The 20,086-nt window shown below is 44.1% G+C and overlaps 1 protein-coding gene across 1 annotated transcript; it reads left to right on the top strand.

Moving 5' to 3' along the window:
* Positions 1 to 4,012: 4,012 nt before the first annotated feature.
* LOC308489878 (F-box only protein 27-like) lies at positions 4,013 to 19,874 on the top strand. The gene is made up of 7 exons (XM_081031503.1): positions 4,013 to 4,147; positions 7,533 to 7,789; positions 7,826 to 7,891; positions 8,020 to 8,131; positions 8,214 to 8,309; positions 17,529 to 17,659; positions 18,328 to 19,874. The coding sequence occupies exons 1-6, from the start codon at positions 4,104 to 4,106 to the stop codon at positions 17,575 to 17,577; spliced, it is 624 nt and encodes a 207-aa protein (XP_080887629.1). The 5' UTR covers positions 4,013 to 4,103; the 3' UTR covers positions 17,578 to 17,659; positions 18,328 to 19,874.
* Positions 19,875 to 20,086: the final 212 nt, after the last annotated feature.

Here is a 20,086-nt window from a genome sequence, read left to right as displayed (position 1 = left end):
CAGAGCTCTGGGACATCCCCTGTCCACCACCATCCCTTGGGCTGGAGCCCAGTAGGTGGGTCCCAACCAGTTCTCACCACCCTGCTATCTCCAGTCCACAGCACCCCAAGGCAGCGTGGAGGTAGCACAGGTGTCTTTTATCTACAGCTGTCTCACCACCCCTCCTCCCAGTTCTATGCCAAAGGTCAGGGAGTCTGCCTTTCTCCTCCAAGAGCTTTTTTTCTTTTAACCACATAAAGGGGGATTCAATTTTATTACTTAAAACATAATAACATAGTCCATGAGATAACAGAAAATACATATATGAGGTCTGACAATTAAGTTCGCAAAGTTGCCACCATGCACTTACCTTGGCAGCGCTGTACAAACAGCTTGGCAAGGTTTCATAACCTTGGTATATCAGTGTCTCACAGCTGTGTTCATGTTGATGTGTGGCAGTGTCTTGCTGAGTGGTGTTCGTTATTGTTGTTGCGTGTTTTTGTGTGCTGTTGCGAGAATGCCTGAGCTTGAATTAGAGCAACGAACAAGTATTAACTTTCTTGTTAAACTTGGCAAGAGCAGAAGTGAAATCAGGGACGTGTTAGTCCAACTATATGGGGATAATGCCATGAAGAAAATGGTATACAAATGGATTAAATGTTTTTCTGAGGGGAGAGACCACGTCACTGATGAAGAGAGGTCAGGGCGGCCAGTAACAAACAGAACTGATGAAAATACTGCAAAAATTTGTGGAATTGTGCGTCAAAATCGTCGGCTGACTGTGAAAAGCATAGCAGACCAAGTAAATAACCATCAATAGAGAAACAGTTAGGAAAATCTTAACTGAAAATCTTGGCATGAGAAAGGTGTGTGCAAAAATGGTCCCAATGGAGCTCTTGCATCACGACAATGCACCAGCTCACACGGCACTGTCCTTGAGGGAGTTTTTAGCCAGTAAACAAATAACTGTATTGGAACACCCTCCCTACTCATCTGATCTGGCCCCCAATGACTTCTTTCTTTACCTGAAGATAAAGGAAATAGTGAAAGGAGGACATTTTGATAACATTCAGGACATCGAGGATAATACGATGACACCTCTGATGGCCATTCCAGAAGGAGTTCCAAAATTGCTTTCAAGGGTGAACTAGGCACTGGCGTCAGTGCATAGCTTCCCAAGGGGAGTACTTGGAAGGTGACCGTAGTGATATTCAGCAATGAGGTATGTAGCACTTTTTCCAGGATGAGTTCGCAAACGTTAATTGTCAGACCTTCGTATTTGTCTCTGCCCCCTCTTCCTGGCACAGGGCTCCTGAAACCCTTGTAATTTCCTAAGTGATAAAAAAAAAACTAGGAGCATCTCCTGTTCTAATATTTGTTATTGACCCTGTCCCTGACACAGGGCTCCTAATTCCTGGTAAATTCCTATGTGATAAGAGCACTGGGAGGATCTTTTGTTCTAATAGGGTGACCTTAGGTGGGCTACTGGATGGTTCCTGGGTGGGGCCTGTCACCAGAAAAACCAAGCCGGATTTGGAGCTTGGAATTCTCAGCAACCCCACTCACCCTTTCTCCAGAGAGGGGAGAGGGGCTGGAATGGAAATAACTGATCATGCCTACTATGAGGAAGCCTCCATAAAATCCCAACAGTGTGGGCTTCAGGAAGCTTCCAGATGGGTGAACACACCCATGTAGGGAGGATAACGCACCTTAACTCCATGGGGACAGAAGCTCCTGAACTCGGGACCCTCCTAGACCTCGCCCTCTATATCTCTTCATCTGGCTGTTTGTCTTTGTCCATCCACATCCTTTAATAAAGTGGTACATGTGTTTCCCTGAGTTCTGTGAGCCACTCTAGCAAATTAATTGAACCCAAGGAGGGCGTCATGGAAACCTCTGATCTATAGCCAGTTGGTCAGAAACACAGGTCTTACAACTGGCAGCGTCTGAAGTGTGTGTGTTTTGGGGGTCGGTGGGAGGGGGCGAACAGTCTTGTGAGACTGAGTCCTTAACATGTGGGATCTGATACTGTTTCCAGGTAGATAGTGTCAGAATTGAGTTAAATTGTAGGACACCCAATTGGTGTCACAAAGAATTGCTTGCTATCAGGAAAACCCCCAATGCATTTGGTGACCAGAAATGTCAGAAGTGAAGTGTTTTGCATGAGAAGTAAAGGAGACTCAAAAGAGAAATACACACAAAAAGGAAAAATCTGGGTTGTTCCTTCACAAGTCTAAATAAAGCATCATCAAAATTCACTATGTGCTTCCTGATCAAAATACAGATTATAAACACTCAGCATGTTCTTCTGATCTAAATGGCTTATTATCTGAGAATTATGCTTTCCCCAATTTTCAAGATGGAGGCTAATTATTTAGTAAATTTGAATTTACAACAAGGTCATGTCCTTTCAGAGAAGAGTCATCTACTTCTTTCTCTGCTATCTGTGAAGATCCCTATATTTCGACCCCAAAATCTATTATTCATGGTCTGTAACTCCAGCTGCCAGGAAGAGACTTCAGGCTCTTAAAGGATTAGCCAGTGTCTTCTCCATACTCTGCAAATGGAAAGACCTCCTTTCTCCCAGGACTGTCAAGACCATGACTCCACAACCCCATGGCCCTTCCAGGTGATTGGTCAGTCTTGAGCTGTGCTACAGGCCAGGCAGACATGAGACCACTCATTTTGCTTCCTTTACTCTCACTGGGGGCAGTACATGGAAGTCAAGGGCATGGTCAAGGTTGAAAGACTCTAGGATCTTGAGCTAAAGAGTGTAAGATGAAAAATACTTGGTATGTATGTATGGGGGGTGGGGGTGGGGAGGAAGAATCACCTGGCCAGAAGATGTGTCTGCATTTACACTGTAAGGAAATTCCAAACATGACCATTTACCACGACAAGAAAAATTCCTGCTCCCATTTTCCTGCATCCTCTGGTTAAGAATTGCATTTGTGGTTGTCATCACTGAAGCCCAGTAAAACCTTGGTTGTCACCAGAAGCCGGTGTTCATAATGACATGATGGATGAGACGATGCCATGAGTAATGATGTCACCAGAGCTAAATAAATGGCATTAAAGATCAGCAGAGGCAAGAAGAACACGAGGAATAATAGCACTGCTGCCTCTTTCGCGTGATGAGTGCTATTAAATTAGCCAGAAATGACACATCTAGCAATAAAGAACCTGAGGAGACAGTACTTGGACACTCTGAATGATAGGCCAATACCTATGTGCCTCTTCTCTATCCATTATTCTAAATCTTCACTGGTAAATCACTACACCTCACTTGGGTCCATGAATTTTGTTACATATTATTCAATCAAATCATTTCCATAGACAGGGACTCCCAAAAAAAGTCTTTGGGTCCCCATGCACCCTCAGTGTGGCTCTGTGTGACCCTACACCCAATTCTCCCGAAAATCGTACTTACAAATCTATCCGAAGCAGTCGACTTCTCCCTGCTCCAGTGCCCTCGTCCCATCCACCCTCCTCTGTTGACGCCTGTATCATGGCAGCGTCCTTCTTCCTGTGTCTCCCATCTCCTTCTATTCCCACATGCAGCAGAGGGTGTCTGTGAACACCTGAGCCAGGCACATACCTCCTCTGCTCAGTATTCTCCTGTGGCTCCATCTCACTCAGGGAAAAAGACGAAGTCCCCACCGTGGTCCACAAAGCCCCCACAGTCTGCCCCCATCCCCACTCTGAGCTCACTTCCTACCACTCCCCTATTTGCTCCCTGGGCGCCAGCCCACAGGCTTTCTTCTCACTCCTTGCTTCTGCCACAGGGACTTTGCGCTTGTTATTATTTCCCCTCCAGAAGCACTCCTTCCCCAGATATTGACTTGATTTAATCCCTTATTCCCTGCAGATCTCAGCTGAAATGTCAACTTCTCAGTGAAGCCCCTGAATGTCTGAAACTGCAATCTCATCCCACTATGCCATCTATCCTCTTTCCCTGCTTCATTTTTGTCCATAGTACTTACCACCCTCCTACATTCTATTTATTTACATCTTTATTTATTGTCTATTTTCAGCTGCAGGAGTGTAAACATTTTGCCTGTCACATTCGCTGCTGTGTGCCCAGTGCCTAGCCCAAGGCCCGGCAAACAGTCAGAGCTCCAAAAATGCTTGCAGAAGTCGCGAGTGAATTGTGGCACTTCCTCACAGGGTCAGTTTCATTTTAACTAGATTCTGCATGGGGTTGCTGCACTATGACAGTTATGGGCCATCTCAGGAAATCATTGTCCAGTTCTGCGAGTAAAGATGATAGCCCACATTTAATTCAGGAAGAAATTGAGCTTCTGAGGGAAGACAAGTGACTTGTCCAGCTCAGGAGGGTGGTGTGGGCACATCTGACTCCTGATCCGGTGCTTTGAACCCGGCACTGCAGGCCTCAGTGAAGGGAACTGGTGTTAGAGTGAATGCTGTCCTTGTAGGTTTCCATCTCTGGTGGGGATTCCATCTCTGTAATGCAAATGGGGAGGTCAAGGGCTGGCTGAATTACCGCTAGATGATGGCTGAGCTTTCTTGAGCCCTTCCACTCCGGGAATGTGGTGATAATAATAAAAACAACGGTAATATAAGTGCCCTTCCCCATCGCAGGCACCTTGCTAAAAGTCTTAGGAGCACTATATCATCAACTCCTTTCAACTCTCCCTTGATTTATATATTGCTACCATCCCACTTTACAAGAAGAGAAACCGAGTCTCACATGGAGAGGGCAGTAGCCTGCCCAAAGTCACACAGCTGACCCCCGGTTCCTGGCAGTTTCAGCCTCTTACCTGCTGTGCAGGGCATCTGGTTAGGGCAATGGCTGGATGCAGGAGTCAGTCTCAGCCAGGAGCTGCTCTCAGGCTCAGATGGAGGCATGTGCCAGAGCCCCTGACCCTTCTCCACCAAGAAACCATGGACTTGGCATAGAGCCTGGACAAACGGTTAGAGTGTGGATTCAAAGCCAAGACTGGCAGGTTTCATAGCTCTGACAAACAGAACACTCCACATCTTCCCCCTCCTTCCAATCCCATCCCCCACTCCCAACCACGTCCTGGGAAGGACAACACTTTGGGTTTTTTGCTCCCTTTCCACTTGTTTGTCTCACAATCATTATATAGCATTGTGTTATCTGTTTTTAATTTCTAAGTGAATGGCATATTGTGTTCACCAACCTGCAACTTCATGTTGCCCTGAGGACATCGTTTGGGATTGGTCCATTAATTGTGGTAAAAGGTCAAATTTACTATCTTGCTCATCATTGTTTAGAATTGATTATCCATCTGCCATGGAAGGACATCGGTCTGTTTCTGGTTTTAGCCTCTTATACTAATAAAGCTGCCCTGAAAACTCTAGTATAGACAGTCCCCACCTTACAACGGCTTGACTTACGATTTTTCGCCTTTATGATGGTATGAAAGCAATACGCATTTAGTAGAAACCAAATTTTGAGTTTTGATCTTTTCCCAAGCGGACGACATACGGTAAGATCCTCTCTCACGATGCTGGGCAGCAGGAGAGAAATGATTTTATCCAACTGTAGACTAATGTATCTGAGCATATTTAAGGTAGGCTATGGTGTTTGGTGGGTTAGGTGTATTAAATGCATTTTCAACTTAACAAGATTTTCAATTTATGATGGGTGGGCTTATCAGGATGTAACCCCATCATAAGTCAAGGAGCATCTATATGTATTTTTATGTGCACACGTTTCTTATGCCCAGGAGTGCAACTGTCCATCAGAGACTAGACATTCAGCTCTAGTAGGTACCACCAAACAACATGGTAGTACCCTGTCTCCACTCCACAAGTCATGTAACAGAGATCCAACCAATTGTTCCACATTCTCACTAACACTGTTTTTGTTTTGGGTTTTTGTTTGTTTGTTTGAGTCATTCTGGTGAATGTGTAGTGTTTTCCATTTGTATTTCCTTGATGATTAAGAAGGTTGAGCACCTTTTCAAGTGTTTATTGCAATTTGTGGTCAATCCTTTTTTAACCTATATTTCCACTCAGGCTGCCCCTCCCCTAACTCCCCCCACCCGGATTATTTTAAAGCAATCCGAGACAGGACATCATATCGCTCGGGTCCGCTCCTATTTCTTTGGAGTGTATTATCTCTTCCAATAAACTACTCTTTCACTGCTTTACCTCAGTATCTCGTTCAGTTCTTTGCTCGAGACACCAAGAACCCAGACACCACGCCGAGGAGAGCCCACTCTCCGGTAACATAATCATTTCCTCCAAAAATACTTAAAAGTATATAGCGCTACAAAATAAGGACTTTTTAAACAAAACCACAATACCATTGTCATACTTAAGGAATTATTATTTTTTAATATAGAGGATTACTTTTTAATTACATTTTCTATGGGCCGTTGCCAGTCTGCGGTAGTGCTGCTATTAGTAATTGTGGTACACCGTTACTGGCAGCTCCAACTGAACTCCTTGTTGGTGTGTTTAACCTTGAAAACAGGCTCGAATGAAACTTTTCTGAAGGTCTTGATTATTTCTAAGTGTGGCTTCAGTAGGAGGAATTACACTTTTAAGGCAAAGAAGTAATTTGGGGTTTTGTGACTCTAGTGTTTTACTTGAAGTGCTGTTGACCCCCTAGAGCCTGAGTTGGATGGGGAGCTGAGAGGGTTCCACAATGATAATTTTGTCCTTTCCCCCCCACACCTCCACACCCACAGGAAAGATGGGTGTTCCAGCCTGAATGTCCTTGGTGAGGAAGCTTGATTACCTCCACCCAAGGCTGGTTCCAAATCCCTTCCCGCCCTCTGAAAGCACAGGTTTTGGTTACGGTTCACCTGTTCCCTCCCAACCTCCCCTCCGCCTCCCTCCCTCGTTCCATCATACAAAGGACTCATTCACAGGATCAAAACACATTCCTGGAATGAAAATATAGCCGCTCAGGTCCCTCCAGTCCTATTAACAGTGGCCTCGGGCAGGAGAGTAAGGAGGCCGAGTTTGTGGAGCCTCTAACGCGTTTGGAATTGTTTGTGTGGCGGGCCCACCTCCCAGTGCCTCGAGGTTCAGGAATTTTCTACAGCAAACAGGACTGGCTCGTTTCCCCTCCCCCCTCCCAACCGCAGCTCCAGCAGAGGTGCACCTGTATCACCCACTCAGCCCTTTCGTAGGAAGAGGGCGCTGGGCTGTAAGAGGGGAGGAGCAGGCGCAGACGGGCGAGTTAGAGGGAGGCTGGGTGGGGTGGGTGGGCCTGCAGGCTAAGCAGTAGGGAGGGGCCGCCGTGTGAAAAGGACGGAGGAGGGGATGGCGTCACAAAAGACGCGTGGGCCCAACCGCGAGGAACATTGGCAGAGATCCAGGGTGGGACTCCGGGTCGGCGAGGCTGGAGAGGGGCTGGCTTGCGGGAGCGGCGGTGCGCGAGCGGGGGCTGAGACGAGGGGCTGACAGGGACGGGTTGGGAGACTGGGGACTCAGAACTAGGAGACAGGGCTGGTCAAGATGGGGAGGTGGCTAACGAGGTTTGGGGGCCGGTGGTCTCGGGTTGCGGCTGGCGGGAGTGGGGCCATCAGAGGCTAACGCCTTGACCCTTCCAGTCCCGCAGTCGCAGCTGGGCCTGGCTGGAGAACCATGGAAGCCTCTGCCTCCAGAGGCTGGCCAGCCCGGGTCCCCTCTCTGGAGCCCGAACCCGAGGAGTCTCCGGACCTGGGCCAACTGCCACTCGAGCTGCTCCTGATGACGCTCAGCCACCTGCCTCCAGGCACCTGTTCGAGTGCTGCCGCCTGGTGTGCCCGCGTGGTCACGCCCTGGTGGACCGCCAGGCTCTGGCTGCTCATCCTGGCCCCGGACCACTGAGCCCTGCTGCTGCTCGCCTGCAGCCGGGTCCTGCCTCCTGGGCCGCTTCTGCGTGTGCAGACCCTTTGGAGCAACCTCTTCCGCAACCACGGCGGCCAGGGTGGGATGCCCAGGAAGGGGGATCCTCCCCCTGGGAGCCGGTGGGCGGGGCCGCACAGGAGCTGGTAGGAGGCGCCCACCCCAGCTGGTAGGCCAGAAGCTTGGGCGCAACCTTTATTTATTTAACAGAGGGTCCCCATAAATGGATGGTGGAGAACAGTGGGAGCAGCTGGGTAGTGGTAGGAAACATGACAACCGTGACTGTGGCCCCTGCAAATACCTGCTTCGAGTCTTCCTACAGGTGAGTGCTCCCACGCCCCAAGTGCCAGGGCCATTGTGAGGAGAACCTGCCTGTTTCATTGATCCTTCTCCCTCTTTCTTAGCTGGTGTGGCAAGAAGCAGGTGGTGGACCTGGAGGAGGAGAGTTGGTGGCCAAAACTGCTGAATAGTGACAAGATTGAGATTTGTATCTCTGACAGGTAGGTGAGTGTGATGATAAAAACAGCCCTGTGCTAAGCACTGATCACATGCATCACGACCTTTGCATGGTGGCTTCATTTAGGCCTCCTAACAACCCCCCACAAATAAAGAAACTGAAGCTCAGGGAGGCGAGTGACTGAAACACGAGCGTAATTCTAATAACTAGTGGTGTAGAGACTCTGAACCCTTCTCCTTACCTAGAAAGTGAAGTGAATTAGAAGATAGCCGATTGGATCCAATACAGAGGACTTGGGCCCAGCTCAGTATTGTCCTGAATGAGATACTCCTCGCCTTAGTGGAAAGCAATATAAAATAGTTGGCTAAGAGTATAGATTCTGGAGCCAGACCCCCAGGTTCAAACCCTAGCTCTGTCTCTTTGTGGCCTTGGACAAGTCACTGTATGCTTCAGTTCCCCCATCTTTATAAGCTACTAGGGTTACGTATGGAGCACAGAGCAGTGCTTTACAAGTATGAACTGTCAAAAAGTACCCTTTTTGAACCTTTATTCTTTGGGAAAGTGTATTTCAATACCTCAGATCTTTAGGGCTTCATAGGAAATGGAGAGGTTCAGAAAGGGGAGGTGACTGGCCCTGGTTGCACAGGTAGGACTTGACTCATCCGACTCCAGAGCTTGTGCTCTGTATGGATGAAGCCTTACCAAGGGACACATGACCTCAAATAAATTTTAGTCCGTATCCTCTACAGCTGTATGTTGCCTATGCTAAAAATTAACCTGCTACAGATCCCATCTATGGTGGGATAAGGGCTTGTATATCTGTTTTCTTTACCAGGTTAGGGAAGTTTTCCATCATTATTTCTTCAAACAGGTTTTCAATTCCTTGCTCCCTCTCTTGTCTTACCCCTATGTTGTGAATGCAGTACAGTTGATGTTGTCTCAGAGGCCTCTTCAACTATCCTCATTTTTTGGATGCTTTTTTATTTTTGCTGTTCTGTTTGGGTGTTTTCTGCTACGTTATCTTTTAATTGCTGATTCTATCCTCTGCCTTATCCAATCTACTGCTGATTCCCTCTAATGTATATTCTTTACTTTAGCCATTGTATTCTATATTTCTCATTGGTTCATTTTTATGTTTTCTATCTTCAATTTTATCTTTCTTATCTCTGTTGAAATGCTCCCCAAGATCATTGAGCATCCTTATAACCAGTGTTTGGAACTCTGCACCTAGTAGATTGCTTTTCTCCATTTTGTTTTGTTCTTTTTCCAGAGCTTTGTTCTTTTATTTGGAACATGTTTCTTTGTCTCCCCATTTTGGCTGCCTCCCTGTGTTTGTTTCTGTATATTACGTAGGGCTGCTATTATATCTCCTGGTCTTAGTAGAGTGGCCTTCTGTAGTAGGTGTCCTGTGGGGCCCAGTGGCACAGTCTCCCTAGTCACCAGAGCTGGGTGTTCCAGGTGTGTCCCTCGTGTGTGCCCTCCTAGTGTTGTTGAGCCTTGGTAACTGTTTGCACATCAGTGGGAGGGATTGACCTTCGGGCTGATTGGTTATGATGACTGGCCATGGCTACAGTGGAGGAGCTATTGTGCAGGAGCTGACCCTATGGAGCAGGATTCACTTTAGCGGGGCTCTGATGCCTGCCGTGTCTGCCCTTTGGGTGCATCATCCTTGGAGGTGGTCAGGTGATGTGCTAGCTCAGTCCAAAGCTGGTCACTGGGTGTGCCAGCCACGGGGTCTCCTGGGACCACCTGACATGAGCCACAAAGCAATCTGCTGCAGATGGCCACCACCCACACTGGGCTTGGAGATGTTTCAAGAGGCTGAGCCATAAACCGAGACCAGCTATCACTAGTGCCAAGCTTGGGGTTACTCAGCCAGACATGTACAGGACATGCGGAAAACAGATGCAGCTTATTTGGGTTTTGTGAACTTTTGAGAGATTTTAGGAAAGTCAGCATGAGTCAAGACAGGCTGTTTGTACAGAAAAGCCACTGGAAGCGGCTTGGTTGTGCCTGAAAGTTGGGTGGGGCAGGGTCTCAGGGAATTATCAGAGCAGGGTGGACAAACAATGTTAGCTAAGTTGATGGAAACTCAGATATGGTTGCTGCCTGCATCTGCACAAAGGGCTGGGGGAGGGCTCCACAAAGAAACAATGGCTTCCGCCAGCTGCTCTGTCCAGGAGAAAGCTGCCCCTCAAGTCCTAGCCCTGAAGCCAGACAATTTAGTTCCTCCCTGTATGTCCCTGGTGATTTTTGAGCTGTTGCTCCAACACTGGAGCTCAGAATCAGTGAGTTTGTGAGTGAGAAAGTCTATGCACAAGCCCTTTAAGAGGATCACCTGCGACTACAGCTGCCCTCATCTCATTCAGCCACAATCTCCGCTGGTTTTCACAGCCTGAAGTTATGGGGACTTCCCTGCTTAGCACTGGAACCCTGGGCTGGGGAAACTGATGTGGAGCTGGGACCCCTCGCTTCTCCAAGGGGACCTCCACAGCTGAGGTATACCTCCTGATATTTAATGGTCACATGCAGGTGTATGACCAGCCTGTTTCACATCTCTGCCCCTCCTGCCAGTCTCGAGGTGGCTTCTCCTGTATGTCCTTGTCATGGTGCTTCAGTTCAGCTAGACTTTAGGTGATTTTCAATGATGGTTGTTCTGTAATTTAGTTGTAATTTGATGTGTTTGTGAGAAGAGGTAAGCAGAGCATTTATCTACTTTGCCATCTTGACTGGAAATCTTAGTGGAGTCTTTAGGATTTTCTATATATGGTATGTCATCTGTAAATAATGGATTTTACTTTTTCCTTTCTGTTTTGGATGACTTTTATTTTTCTTGTCTGATTTGGTTAGCACTTCCAATACCATATTGAATAGAAGTGGTGGTGGAGGGCATCCTTGTCTTATTACTGATTTTAGAGGAAAAGCTTTCAGCTTTTCACTATTCAGTATGATATTAGCTGTGGGTTTGTCTTATATGGCCTTTATTATGTTGAAATATTTTCCTTCTATACCCATTTTGTTGCAAGTTTTTATCATTAAAGTATGTTGGATGTTGTTATGCTTTTTCTCCATTTTTTGAGATGATCATGTAGTTTTTATGCTTTATTTTGTTAATATGATGTATCGTGTGTATTTATGGATGTTGAATCATCTTTGCATTCCCTGGATGAATCCTATATAGTCATGGTGTATAATCCTTTCAATATATTTTTGAATCAGGTTTACTAATGTTTTGTTGAGAATTTTTGCATCCAGGATATTGGCCGGTAAAACTTTTTTTTTTTGTAATGTCTTTGTCTGGTTTTGGATTAGAGTAATGCTGGCCTCATATAATTAATTTGGAAGCTTTCCTTCCTCTTCAATTTTTTTGGAATAGTTTGAGAAGGATAGGTATTAATTCATTAAATGTTTTGTAGAATTCACCTGTGAAGCCTTCTGGTCCTTCACTTTTTTTGTTGGGAGTTTTTTATTACTGCTTCAAATTCTCTGTTTCTTCCTAGTTTAGTCTTGGAAGGTTGTATGTTTCTAGAAATTTACATATTTCTTCTAGATTGTCCAATTTGTTGGCATATAATTGTTTACAGTATTCTTTAATTATCTTTTATATTTCTGTGGTGTCAGTTATAATCTGTCCTTTTTCATATTTCTGCTCTGATCTTTATTTCTTTTCTTTTACTTTGGGTTTTGTTTGTTCTTTTGTTGTTCCTTTAGGTGTAGAGTGAGATTATTTATTTGGGATTTTTCTTGTTTCTCGAGGTAGGCCTGTATAGCTATGAACTTCCCTCTTAGAACTGCTTTTGCTGCATCTCATAAATTTTGAAATGTTGTGTTTTCATTTTCATTTCTTTCAAGATATTTTTTTTCCTGTTTGATTTCCTCTTTGATTGTTTAGTAGCATGTTGTTTAGTCTCCATGTATTTGTGTTTTTTACAGTTTTGTTCTTGTAGTTGATTTCTAGTTTGATGCCATTGTGGTTGAAAAACATGCTTGATATGATTTTGATCTCCTTGAATTTACTGAGGCTCGATTTTGGCCTAATACATGATTTATCCTGGAGAATGTTCCATGTGCATTCAAAAAAAAAAAAAAAGTATTCTGCTCTTTGGGGATGAACTGTTCTATTAAGTCTATCTAGTCTAACGTGACATTTAAGGGCATGATTTTCTTAATTAATTTTCTGCCTGGATGACCTATCCATTGATGCTAGTGGATTATTAAAATCCCCTACTATTGTTGAATAAATGAATTTTTCCCTTTATGTCCATTAATATTTGCATTGTAAATTTAAGTGTTCCTATGTTGTGTGTGTAGATATTTCTGATTGTTATAGTCTCTTTTTGGATTGACCTCTTTATAATTATATAAAATCCTTATTTTTCTTTTTCTAAAAATGTTTTGTTTTAAAGTCTATTTTGTCTGAGTATTGCTACCTCATCTTTCTTTTCATTTCTATTTGTATGGAATATATCCATTCCTTCACTTTAATCTGTATGTGTGTTTCAATTTGAAGCTAATTTTTTGTAGTCAACATATAAACGAGTCATGTTTTTAAATCCATTCAGCTACCCTATGTCTTTTTATTGGAACATTTAATCCATTTACACTTAAGGTAGTTATTATGTACTTATTGCCATTTTGTTAATTGTTTTTGTAGTTCTCTGTTCCTTCTCTTGGTTTCTTCTCTTATGGTTTGCTGGTTTTCTTTAGTGTTTTATTTGGGTTCCTTTCTCTTTATATTTTGTGTATCTTTTGCAGGTTTTTGGTTTGTGATTACCATGAGGTTTATGGATATCATTCTATATCTATAACAGTCTATTTTAAGCTGATAGATGATTAAGTTCAAATATATTCTAAAAGAATTGCATTTTTATCTTCCCTCTATGCTTAATGATGTCGATGTCATATTTTAGATCTTTTGTGTTTTTTTAATCTCCTAACTAGTTATTGTAGTTTGAGTTGAGTGTGATACTTTTGTCTTTGACCTTAATAGTAGCTTTTTAACTGTACGGCTTACTGTATTTATTAAATATTTGGCTTTACCTATGAGATTTTTTTCCTTTCTCATTTACTTATTTCTGGTTATGGCATTTCTTTTTCTGCTTAAAAAAGACCCTTTAACATTTCTTGTAATGCTTGATTAATAATGGTGATGAACTCCTTTAGTTTTTGCTTGTCCAGGAAACTCCATTTCTCTCTCAATTCTGAATGATAACCTTGCTGGGTAAATTATTCTAGGTTGTAAGTTCTTGTCTTTCAGCACTTTAAAGATAGATGTCTTACCACTCTCTTCTGGCCTGTAAAATTGCTGCTGAGAAATGAGCTAAAACCTTTATGAGGTTTTATTTACATGTAACAGTTATTTTCCTCTTGCTGCCTTCAAAATTGTCTCTGTATTTTTCACTTTTGCCATTTTAATTACAATATGTCTTAGTGCAAGTCTCTTTGGGTTGCTGTTGTTTGGAACGCTGTGCTTTCTGGACCTGGATGTCTGTTTCCTTTCCCTGGTTAGGAAATTTTTTAGACATTATTTCTTCAAGTAAAGTTTCTGTTCTTTTCTATTTTTTCCTTCTGAGATCCCTGTAATGTGAATGTATGTACACTTATAAGTGTTGTCCCAGAGGTCTCTTAAACCATCCTCATTTTTTAAAATTCTTATTTTTGCTGTTCTCATTAGTTGGATGATTTCCACTAGTCTGATCTACCAGGTCGCTGATCTGTTTTTCTATATTAGCTAATCTGTCATTGATTCCTCTAATGTATTTTTCATTTTAGTTATTGTATTGTTCAGGTCTGCTTGGTTTTTATTATACTTTTTAACTAAGTTCTCTAAGTTCTTCTATTCCACTCTCAAGTTTGATGAGCATCCTTATGACTGTTTCTTTGAATTCTTTAGCAGCCAAATTACTAATTTCTGTCTCCTTAGGGTTTTTTTTCTATAGCTTTTTCTAGTTTCTTCATTTGAGAGAGATTCTTCTGTCTTTTTGTTTGACTTTTCTCTTTTTTTTAAAGATTTTATTGGGGAAGGAGAACAGGACTTTATTGGGGAACAGTGTGTACTTCCAGGGCTTTTTCCAAGTCACGTTGTTGTCCTTTCAATCTTAGTTGTGGAGGGCGCAGCTCAGCTCCAGGGCCAGTTGCCATTGCTAGTTGCAGGGGGAACAGCCCACCATCTCTTGCGGGAGTCGATCCGGCAACCTTGTGCTTGAGAGGATGCGCTCCGACCAACTGAGCCATCTGGGAGCTCAGGGGCAGCTCAGCTCAAGGTGCCATGTTCAATCTTAGTTGCAGGGGGCAGAGCCCACCATCCCTTGCAGGAGTCGAGGAATTGAACTGGCAACCTTGTGGTTGAGAGCCCACTGTCCCATGTGGGAATCGAACCAGCAGCGTTTGGCGTTAGGAGCCCGGAGCTCCAACTGCCTGGGCCACCGGGCCGGCCCTTTGTTTGACTTTCTATGTTTGTTTATATTAATTAGATAAATAGCTATCTCTCCCAGTCTTGAAAAAGTGGCCTGATATAGAAGTGGCCTCTGTGTAAGCTGTGTGTCATGTGGTTTTAGCAGACTGGTAGGAGCTGAGCAGTTGCCTAAGGTATCCAGGACACTGGCCCGTCGTGTCAGAGCAACTCCAGATGTGGAGACCAAGTGCATGTAGTAATGCCCTATTGATCCTGCTCATTCCCTTTGAAGCAAAACGCTCTGAGCAATGTAGCTGGGAACCTGCTATAGTGATCTTGCAGGAAGGCCAAAGCACTGGGCTAGGGCTCCTGCCTGCCCTTTTGAAGTGAAGGGAGATGTAAACAATGGTGCTCACAGGTTCTGCAGGCCCAGCGAGTTCCCTTAGCTCCCAGAGGGCTCCTGCAGCTTCCCAGCCTTCTTTGTTTGTTTGGTCTCTTTATCTTCTTTGTTGTTCAGAAGCCTGTTCATTCAGCCCTCACAGGAGTTGTCTCACAGGAGTAATTGTTCTCTACATACATATGTACTTGAGTTTGCTCGTGGGAGGGAATGAGTTCAGTGTTCTCTTGTAACACAGCCATCTTGGACTTCCCACCAAATTCTCTTTTAATCAAGGTACCATAACCTTCCTTCCCCTACCTCATTAAGAGACGTTCACAGTAAAATTTTATTTTAATGTAATCATTGTTGATCAAGCTATTGTCACATGTATGTTGTTTTGTGCACCATTTGATTATAATAAGCAATGGTCTCCAAATTTTGCTGAATATTACCCATGAACTTTTAAAAGTCCAGATGCCCAGGTCACACTCCATACCAATTAAACCAGAATGTATGAGGATAAGAACCTAGTTAAAGAGCACAATCCCCGTGACCGTCCTTACTTATGACACCAACTGTAAGCTTGGGGGATACCCCAAACCAGCCTTAATTCAGTGATTCCTAGAAGGACTCACATAACTAACTCATGGAAAACTGTTTTCTGATTGCAGATTATTACAGGGAAAAGATACAGATTAAAATTAGCCAAGGAAGAAGAACACAGGACAGCATCCTAGGGAAATACCAAATGTGGAACTTCCGTTGTCCTATCCCCACCAAGTTCAGGACAGATTACCGTCCTGGCATCCCTGTATGATAATACGCATGGAATATTGCCAACCAGGGAAGTCACCTGAGCTTCTGTGTCCAGAGTTTTCATTGGGGCTTTATCATATGGTTAATCTCAGCCTCTAGGTCAGCTAATACTGCGTGACTTAGAGCCCCCACCTTCAGTCACATTGTTGGGCTTTCTTGGTGGCCAGCCCCCACCAATCACATTGGTAGACTATTCGATACGACCCAAGGTCCCCAGGCAAACAAAGATATTCCTATCAGGCATAACATTCCAAGAGCCCACAGATTATCTCCCAGAAGCTGACGGCAAAGGCTAGACCTTTGGCCCAGGTAAATACTTTTCTACACATATCTTTTAAACATTCTCGGATGATTCCAATCTGCAGCAAAGTTTGGGGACCACTAGTGGATAATAATTCAACCCAATGGAGAAAAATGTTAACACTTAGAGCTTTATGGTCACTGGAAAAATTTAAATTTTTATTTATATTCTTTATTTTTGTGGTTGGCTCAGCAATATGAAAGGGTAATCAATAAAAGTCTTCTGAACATAAAAATCTATTAATATTACATTAGGACAATTCTGTAGGAGAATGGACATCTAATTCTAAGAAGTGGAATGATATGAAGTCTCTGTAAAAGATTATAGTTTTTTGTGTATTTTTATAGTCCATTATTCTTAAGTTTCTAAATTTTAACTTCTAACATCAAAAGTACACATGTAAGGGGCGACCGGTTAGCTCAGTTGGTTAGAGTGCGATGCTTATAGAACTGGGGTTACTGGTTTGATCCCAGCATGGATCAGTGTAAGCTGCACCCTCCACAACTAGATTGAAACAAATGCTTGACTTGGAGCTGATGGGTCCTAGAAAAACACACTTAAAAAATAAAAGATTTTTAAACAGTACACGTAATTATCATAAAGTGAACACATTCGTGTTACCAGCCCCTAAGTCAGAAACAAAATGTTGCCTGCAAACCCCATCCGTAGTATCCCTCATGCCACTTTCCCATCATTACCTGCCCAAGAGCTAGCCACCATCCTGAATTCTGTTACTATGGATGAGTTTTGTGCATTTTTGTACTTTATATTTAAATATATGTATTGCATATATATTGTCTCTGGCTTCCTTCACTCAATAACATGTTTGTAGAGTCATCCCTAATTATATGTAACTACACCTAGTTTCATTGCTATGTAGTATTCAATTATGGGAGCATACCATAATTTATCCATTTATCGTTGATGGACATTGGACTTTTTTTTAATGTTGCTGGGTATCCTGTCACCAATTCATTTAAATTCCCGAGTCCTTTTAAATGACTGAAAATTGTGTTTTAAAATGTCAACATTACACACATTGGAAATTACATCTTTTGCCACCATTTAAACACAGAATGAGAAATTTTAATTGTCACCTTAGCAATGTGGGAGGAGGTACCTTGAAGAGCACTGCTCTAGGTCATTACTTCTAGAATGAATATGCATGCAGACCAGCTGGGGAGCTTGTTTAATGCAGATTCTGATTTATTGGGTATGCAGTGGGGCCAAGCTTCTAGGCGATGCTGATGGTGTCTGTCCGAGGATTGCATTTTGGATTTGCACATGTGGCAAATCCATTCAGGTGGGACAGGCAAATACCCTAAAAGATGGGGTGGCAACTCCAGCCTTCAAGGTCTCCCTTCTCTGACAGGTGGGGAGGCCGACACAGCAGTAACTGTATGTATGGAATCACTGTCTGACTTCTGAATGCCAACCAGACTGTCCTGGATGAATTCTCTGAAATGTCCCATCTGGCGATGGAACTATAGTGTCTGCCTTCAGGTGAGTCTCTGACAGGGAGTGGGGCCTGCAATGGGTATTTATCTATTGCTGCATAAAAAATCACCCCAAAACTTTGTGTCTTAAAATCAACAGCAGTCATTTCATTTATTACCTCTCATGGTTTCTATGAGTAGGGCTCTGCTGGGTGCTTCTGGCTCCAGTGGCTCTTGTAGTTGCATTTAGACGATGGTTGGAGCTGAAGGACGGGGTGTGTGTGTGTGTGTGTGTGTGTGTAGCAGCTGGTGGCTGGCCAAGCATCTCTCTTCATTTAGTCTCAGAGCTTCACCGTGGCATTTCTCTGCTTGGACGAGTTTGGGCTTTCTTACAGCTTGGCAGCTCAGCCTGCTTACTGATGGCTCAGGGTTCCACCATGAGGGTTCTAGAGAAACCAGCAGAAGCTGGTTTGCCTTTTCTGACCTAGCCTTGGAAATCACTTGGTGAAAGTCACTTGGCATCACTGCCGCGACATTCTTTGTTATAAGCAAACCCACCCAGATTCAAAGACAAGAATTAGATCCACCTCTTGATGAGTGCCATGATTCTAGAACATCTTGTATAACTGGAGGCGTTATTGCAACCATCTATGGAAAATGCCATCAGCCAGCCCCAACCTCAGCTTTTGAGGGCAAGGCCAAGGCACAGCGGGGCTGATCTCTTCCTACCTGCAGGTCACCCAGGTGTTCTGCAACATCAAGATGGGCATCCCTTTTGTGTCCTTCAAACACGTGGGCCAGTTGTGGTGAGGCCTCTGTGGAGCCCGTGTAACCGCCTCTAGTGTGATTGTGCATGTCCGTCTATCCTAGTCAAGGACTATCCTTGCACAACAACCCAACTGTGCTTTCCAGGAGCTGGGGCCATTGGCCAGTACTGTTCATTAACCAAGGACTTGTACCTCCCTGGTATTCTGAGAACTGGGTCCAGGCAAGGGTCCTGCTAGGCCCTGTCTTCAAATTCCAGAAATTACTAGAAGAAAGTTGCTCCATCAGATCTACCTACTGCTGCTGCTCTAGGGTAGCCCCTGTGCTACTGAGGGGAGTCCATGTCCTGGAGAGGGCTCCTCACCCCCAGGCCCTATTGTTCAGCCCCAGTCCCCTTTGCCCATCCCCTATTTCTGCTTCAGGGCTTTCTTGTTCCCTTGAGGGAAGCCCTCTCCTTATCGCTGAACTTGAATGTCATTCTTATGGTTAGGAAAATTCCAGCCACCTTGGTTGGTGAATTTAACCTCCTGAATCTGCAAGGCTGGGACCGGTTCTCACTGCTAAAAGCTAACGACCTCAAATAAAAAAGTATGTTCTGCCCACTGACTTCTCTGAAAAACAAGGTGGTCCCCTAAGCCCAGCCCTGATCCTCAGGGGCCCCTGAAATTGTGCAGTATATAAAATTATTTTATTTTGCAAGTTTTTTCAAACGTTGAGAGACTAATATATCAGCAACATCTGTCTGCTAATCATATGTAATAAATTTATTATTTTGTCCAAAGTGTCTTGACTCTTTTTAATAGAAAAAGTGTTGGGGGCAGCCAGATGGCTCAGTTGGTTAGAGCGCAAGTTCTCAACAGCAAGGTTGCTGGTTCAATTCCCACATGGGATGGTGGGCTGCGCCCCCTGCAACTAAGATTGAAAACAGCGACTGGACTTGGAGCTGAGCTGTGCCCTCCACAACTAGATTGAAAGACACCAATTTGGAACTGATGGGGCCTTTCCCCAATAATCCCCAATTAAAAAAAATTATATATATTTTAGTATATTTAGTAAAATACGTATTTTTATATATATGGAAGAAATAGTGTTACGGTCTTAGTTACTAGTTGGTTTGGTTCAGAGTAACAAGTTGTCCCGTTGAGGATGGAAAACTCTAAAGAAGGCAGCAGTAGAAGGTATTTTACAGTAGGAAGGATGGAAAAATTAGCACAGTATTTCCCAAGCCCTAAGGAAATCATAGATTCAGACAAAGTTATTTAGAGTTAAAAGCATTAGGTAGATGGCAGACGTGGGTACAGCGTCACAGTGACAAAACACTTGTCACTTTCTAATCATGAGGGTGAGGTGGCACCATGCGATGGCAGGATCAGGCTGTCCTCACCCCAATCCAGGGCACATGGCTAGTCTCACTGCTGGTAGATCAATGAGATGTTCTAGGTGTCCTGATGTAATGCCAATGAAGTATGCCGTTGCTGTTGATAAATGCCACTCACCTGAATGGGTCAGGCCTTCAGCCCCGCCCTGCAGTACAGGAGAAACGGGGAGAACAGGCCGAACGCCAGCAAAGCAGCAGCCAGACACACCCCGAGGGGGTGTGTTTTGCCAGTGTCGTAAAAGGGATTGTGACAGGTTGAAACATACTGAAGAATCATGACCAGATGTGGTGCATGGTCCTGCAGTAGAGCCCGATTTGGACAACCCAGCTCTAGAGGATATTTACGGATCA

Source organism: Rhinolophus hipposideros (assembly GCF_964194185.1).
Source record: "Rhinolophus hipposideros genome assembly, chromosome: 21".
Lineage (NCBI taxonomy): Eukaryota > Metazoa > Chordata > Mammalia > Chiroptera > Rhinolophidae > Rhinolophus > Rhinolophus hipposideros.
The sequence above is the reverse complement of the archived record's forward strand: the minus strand, read 5'-3'. Positions and strand labels throughout refer to the sequence as shown.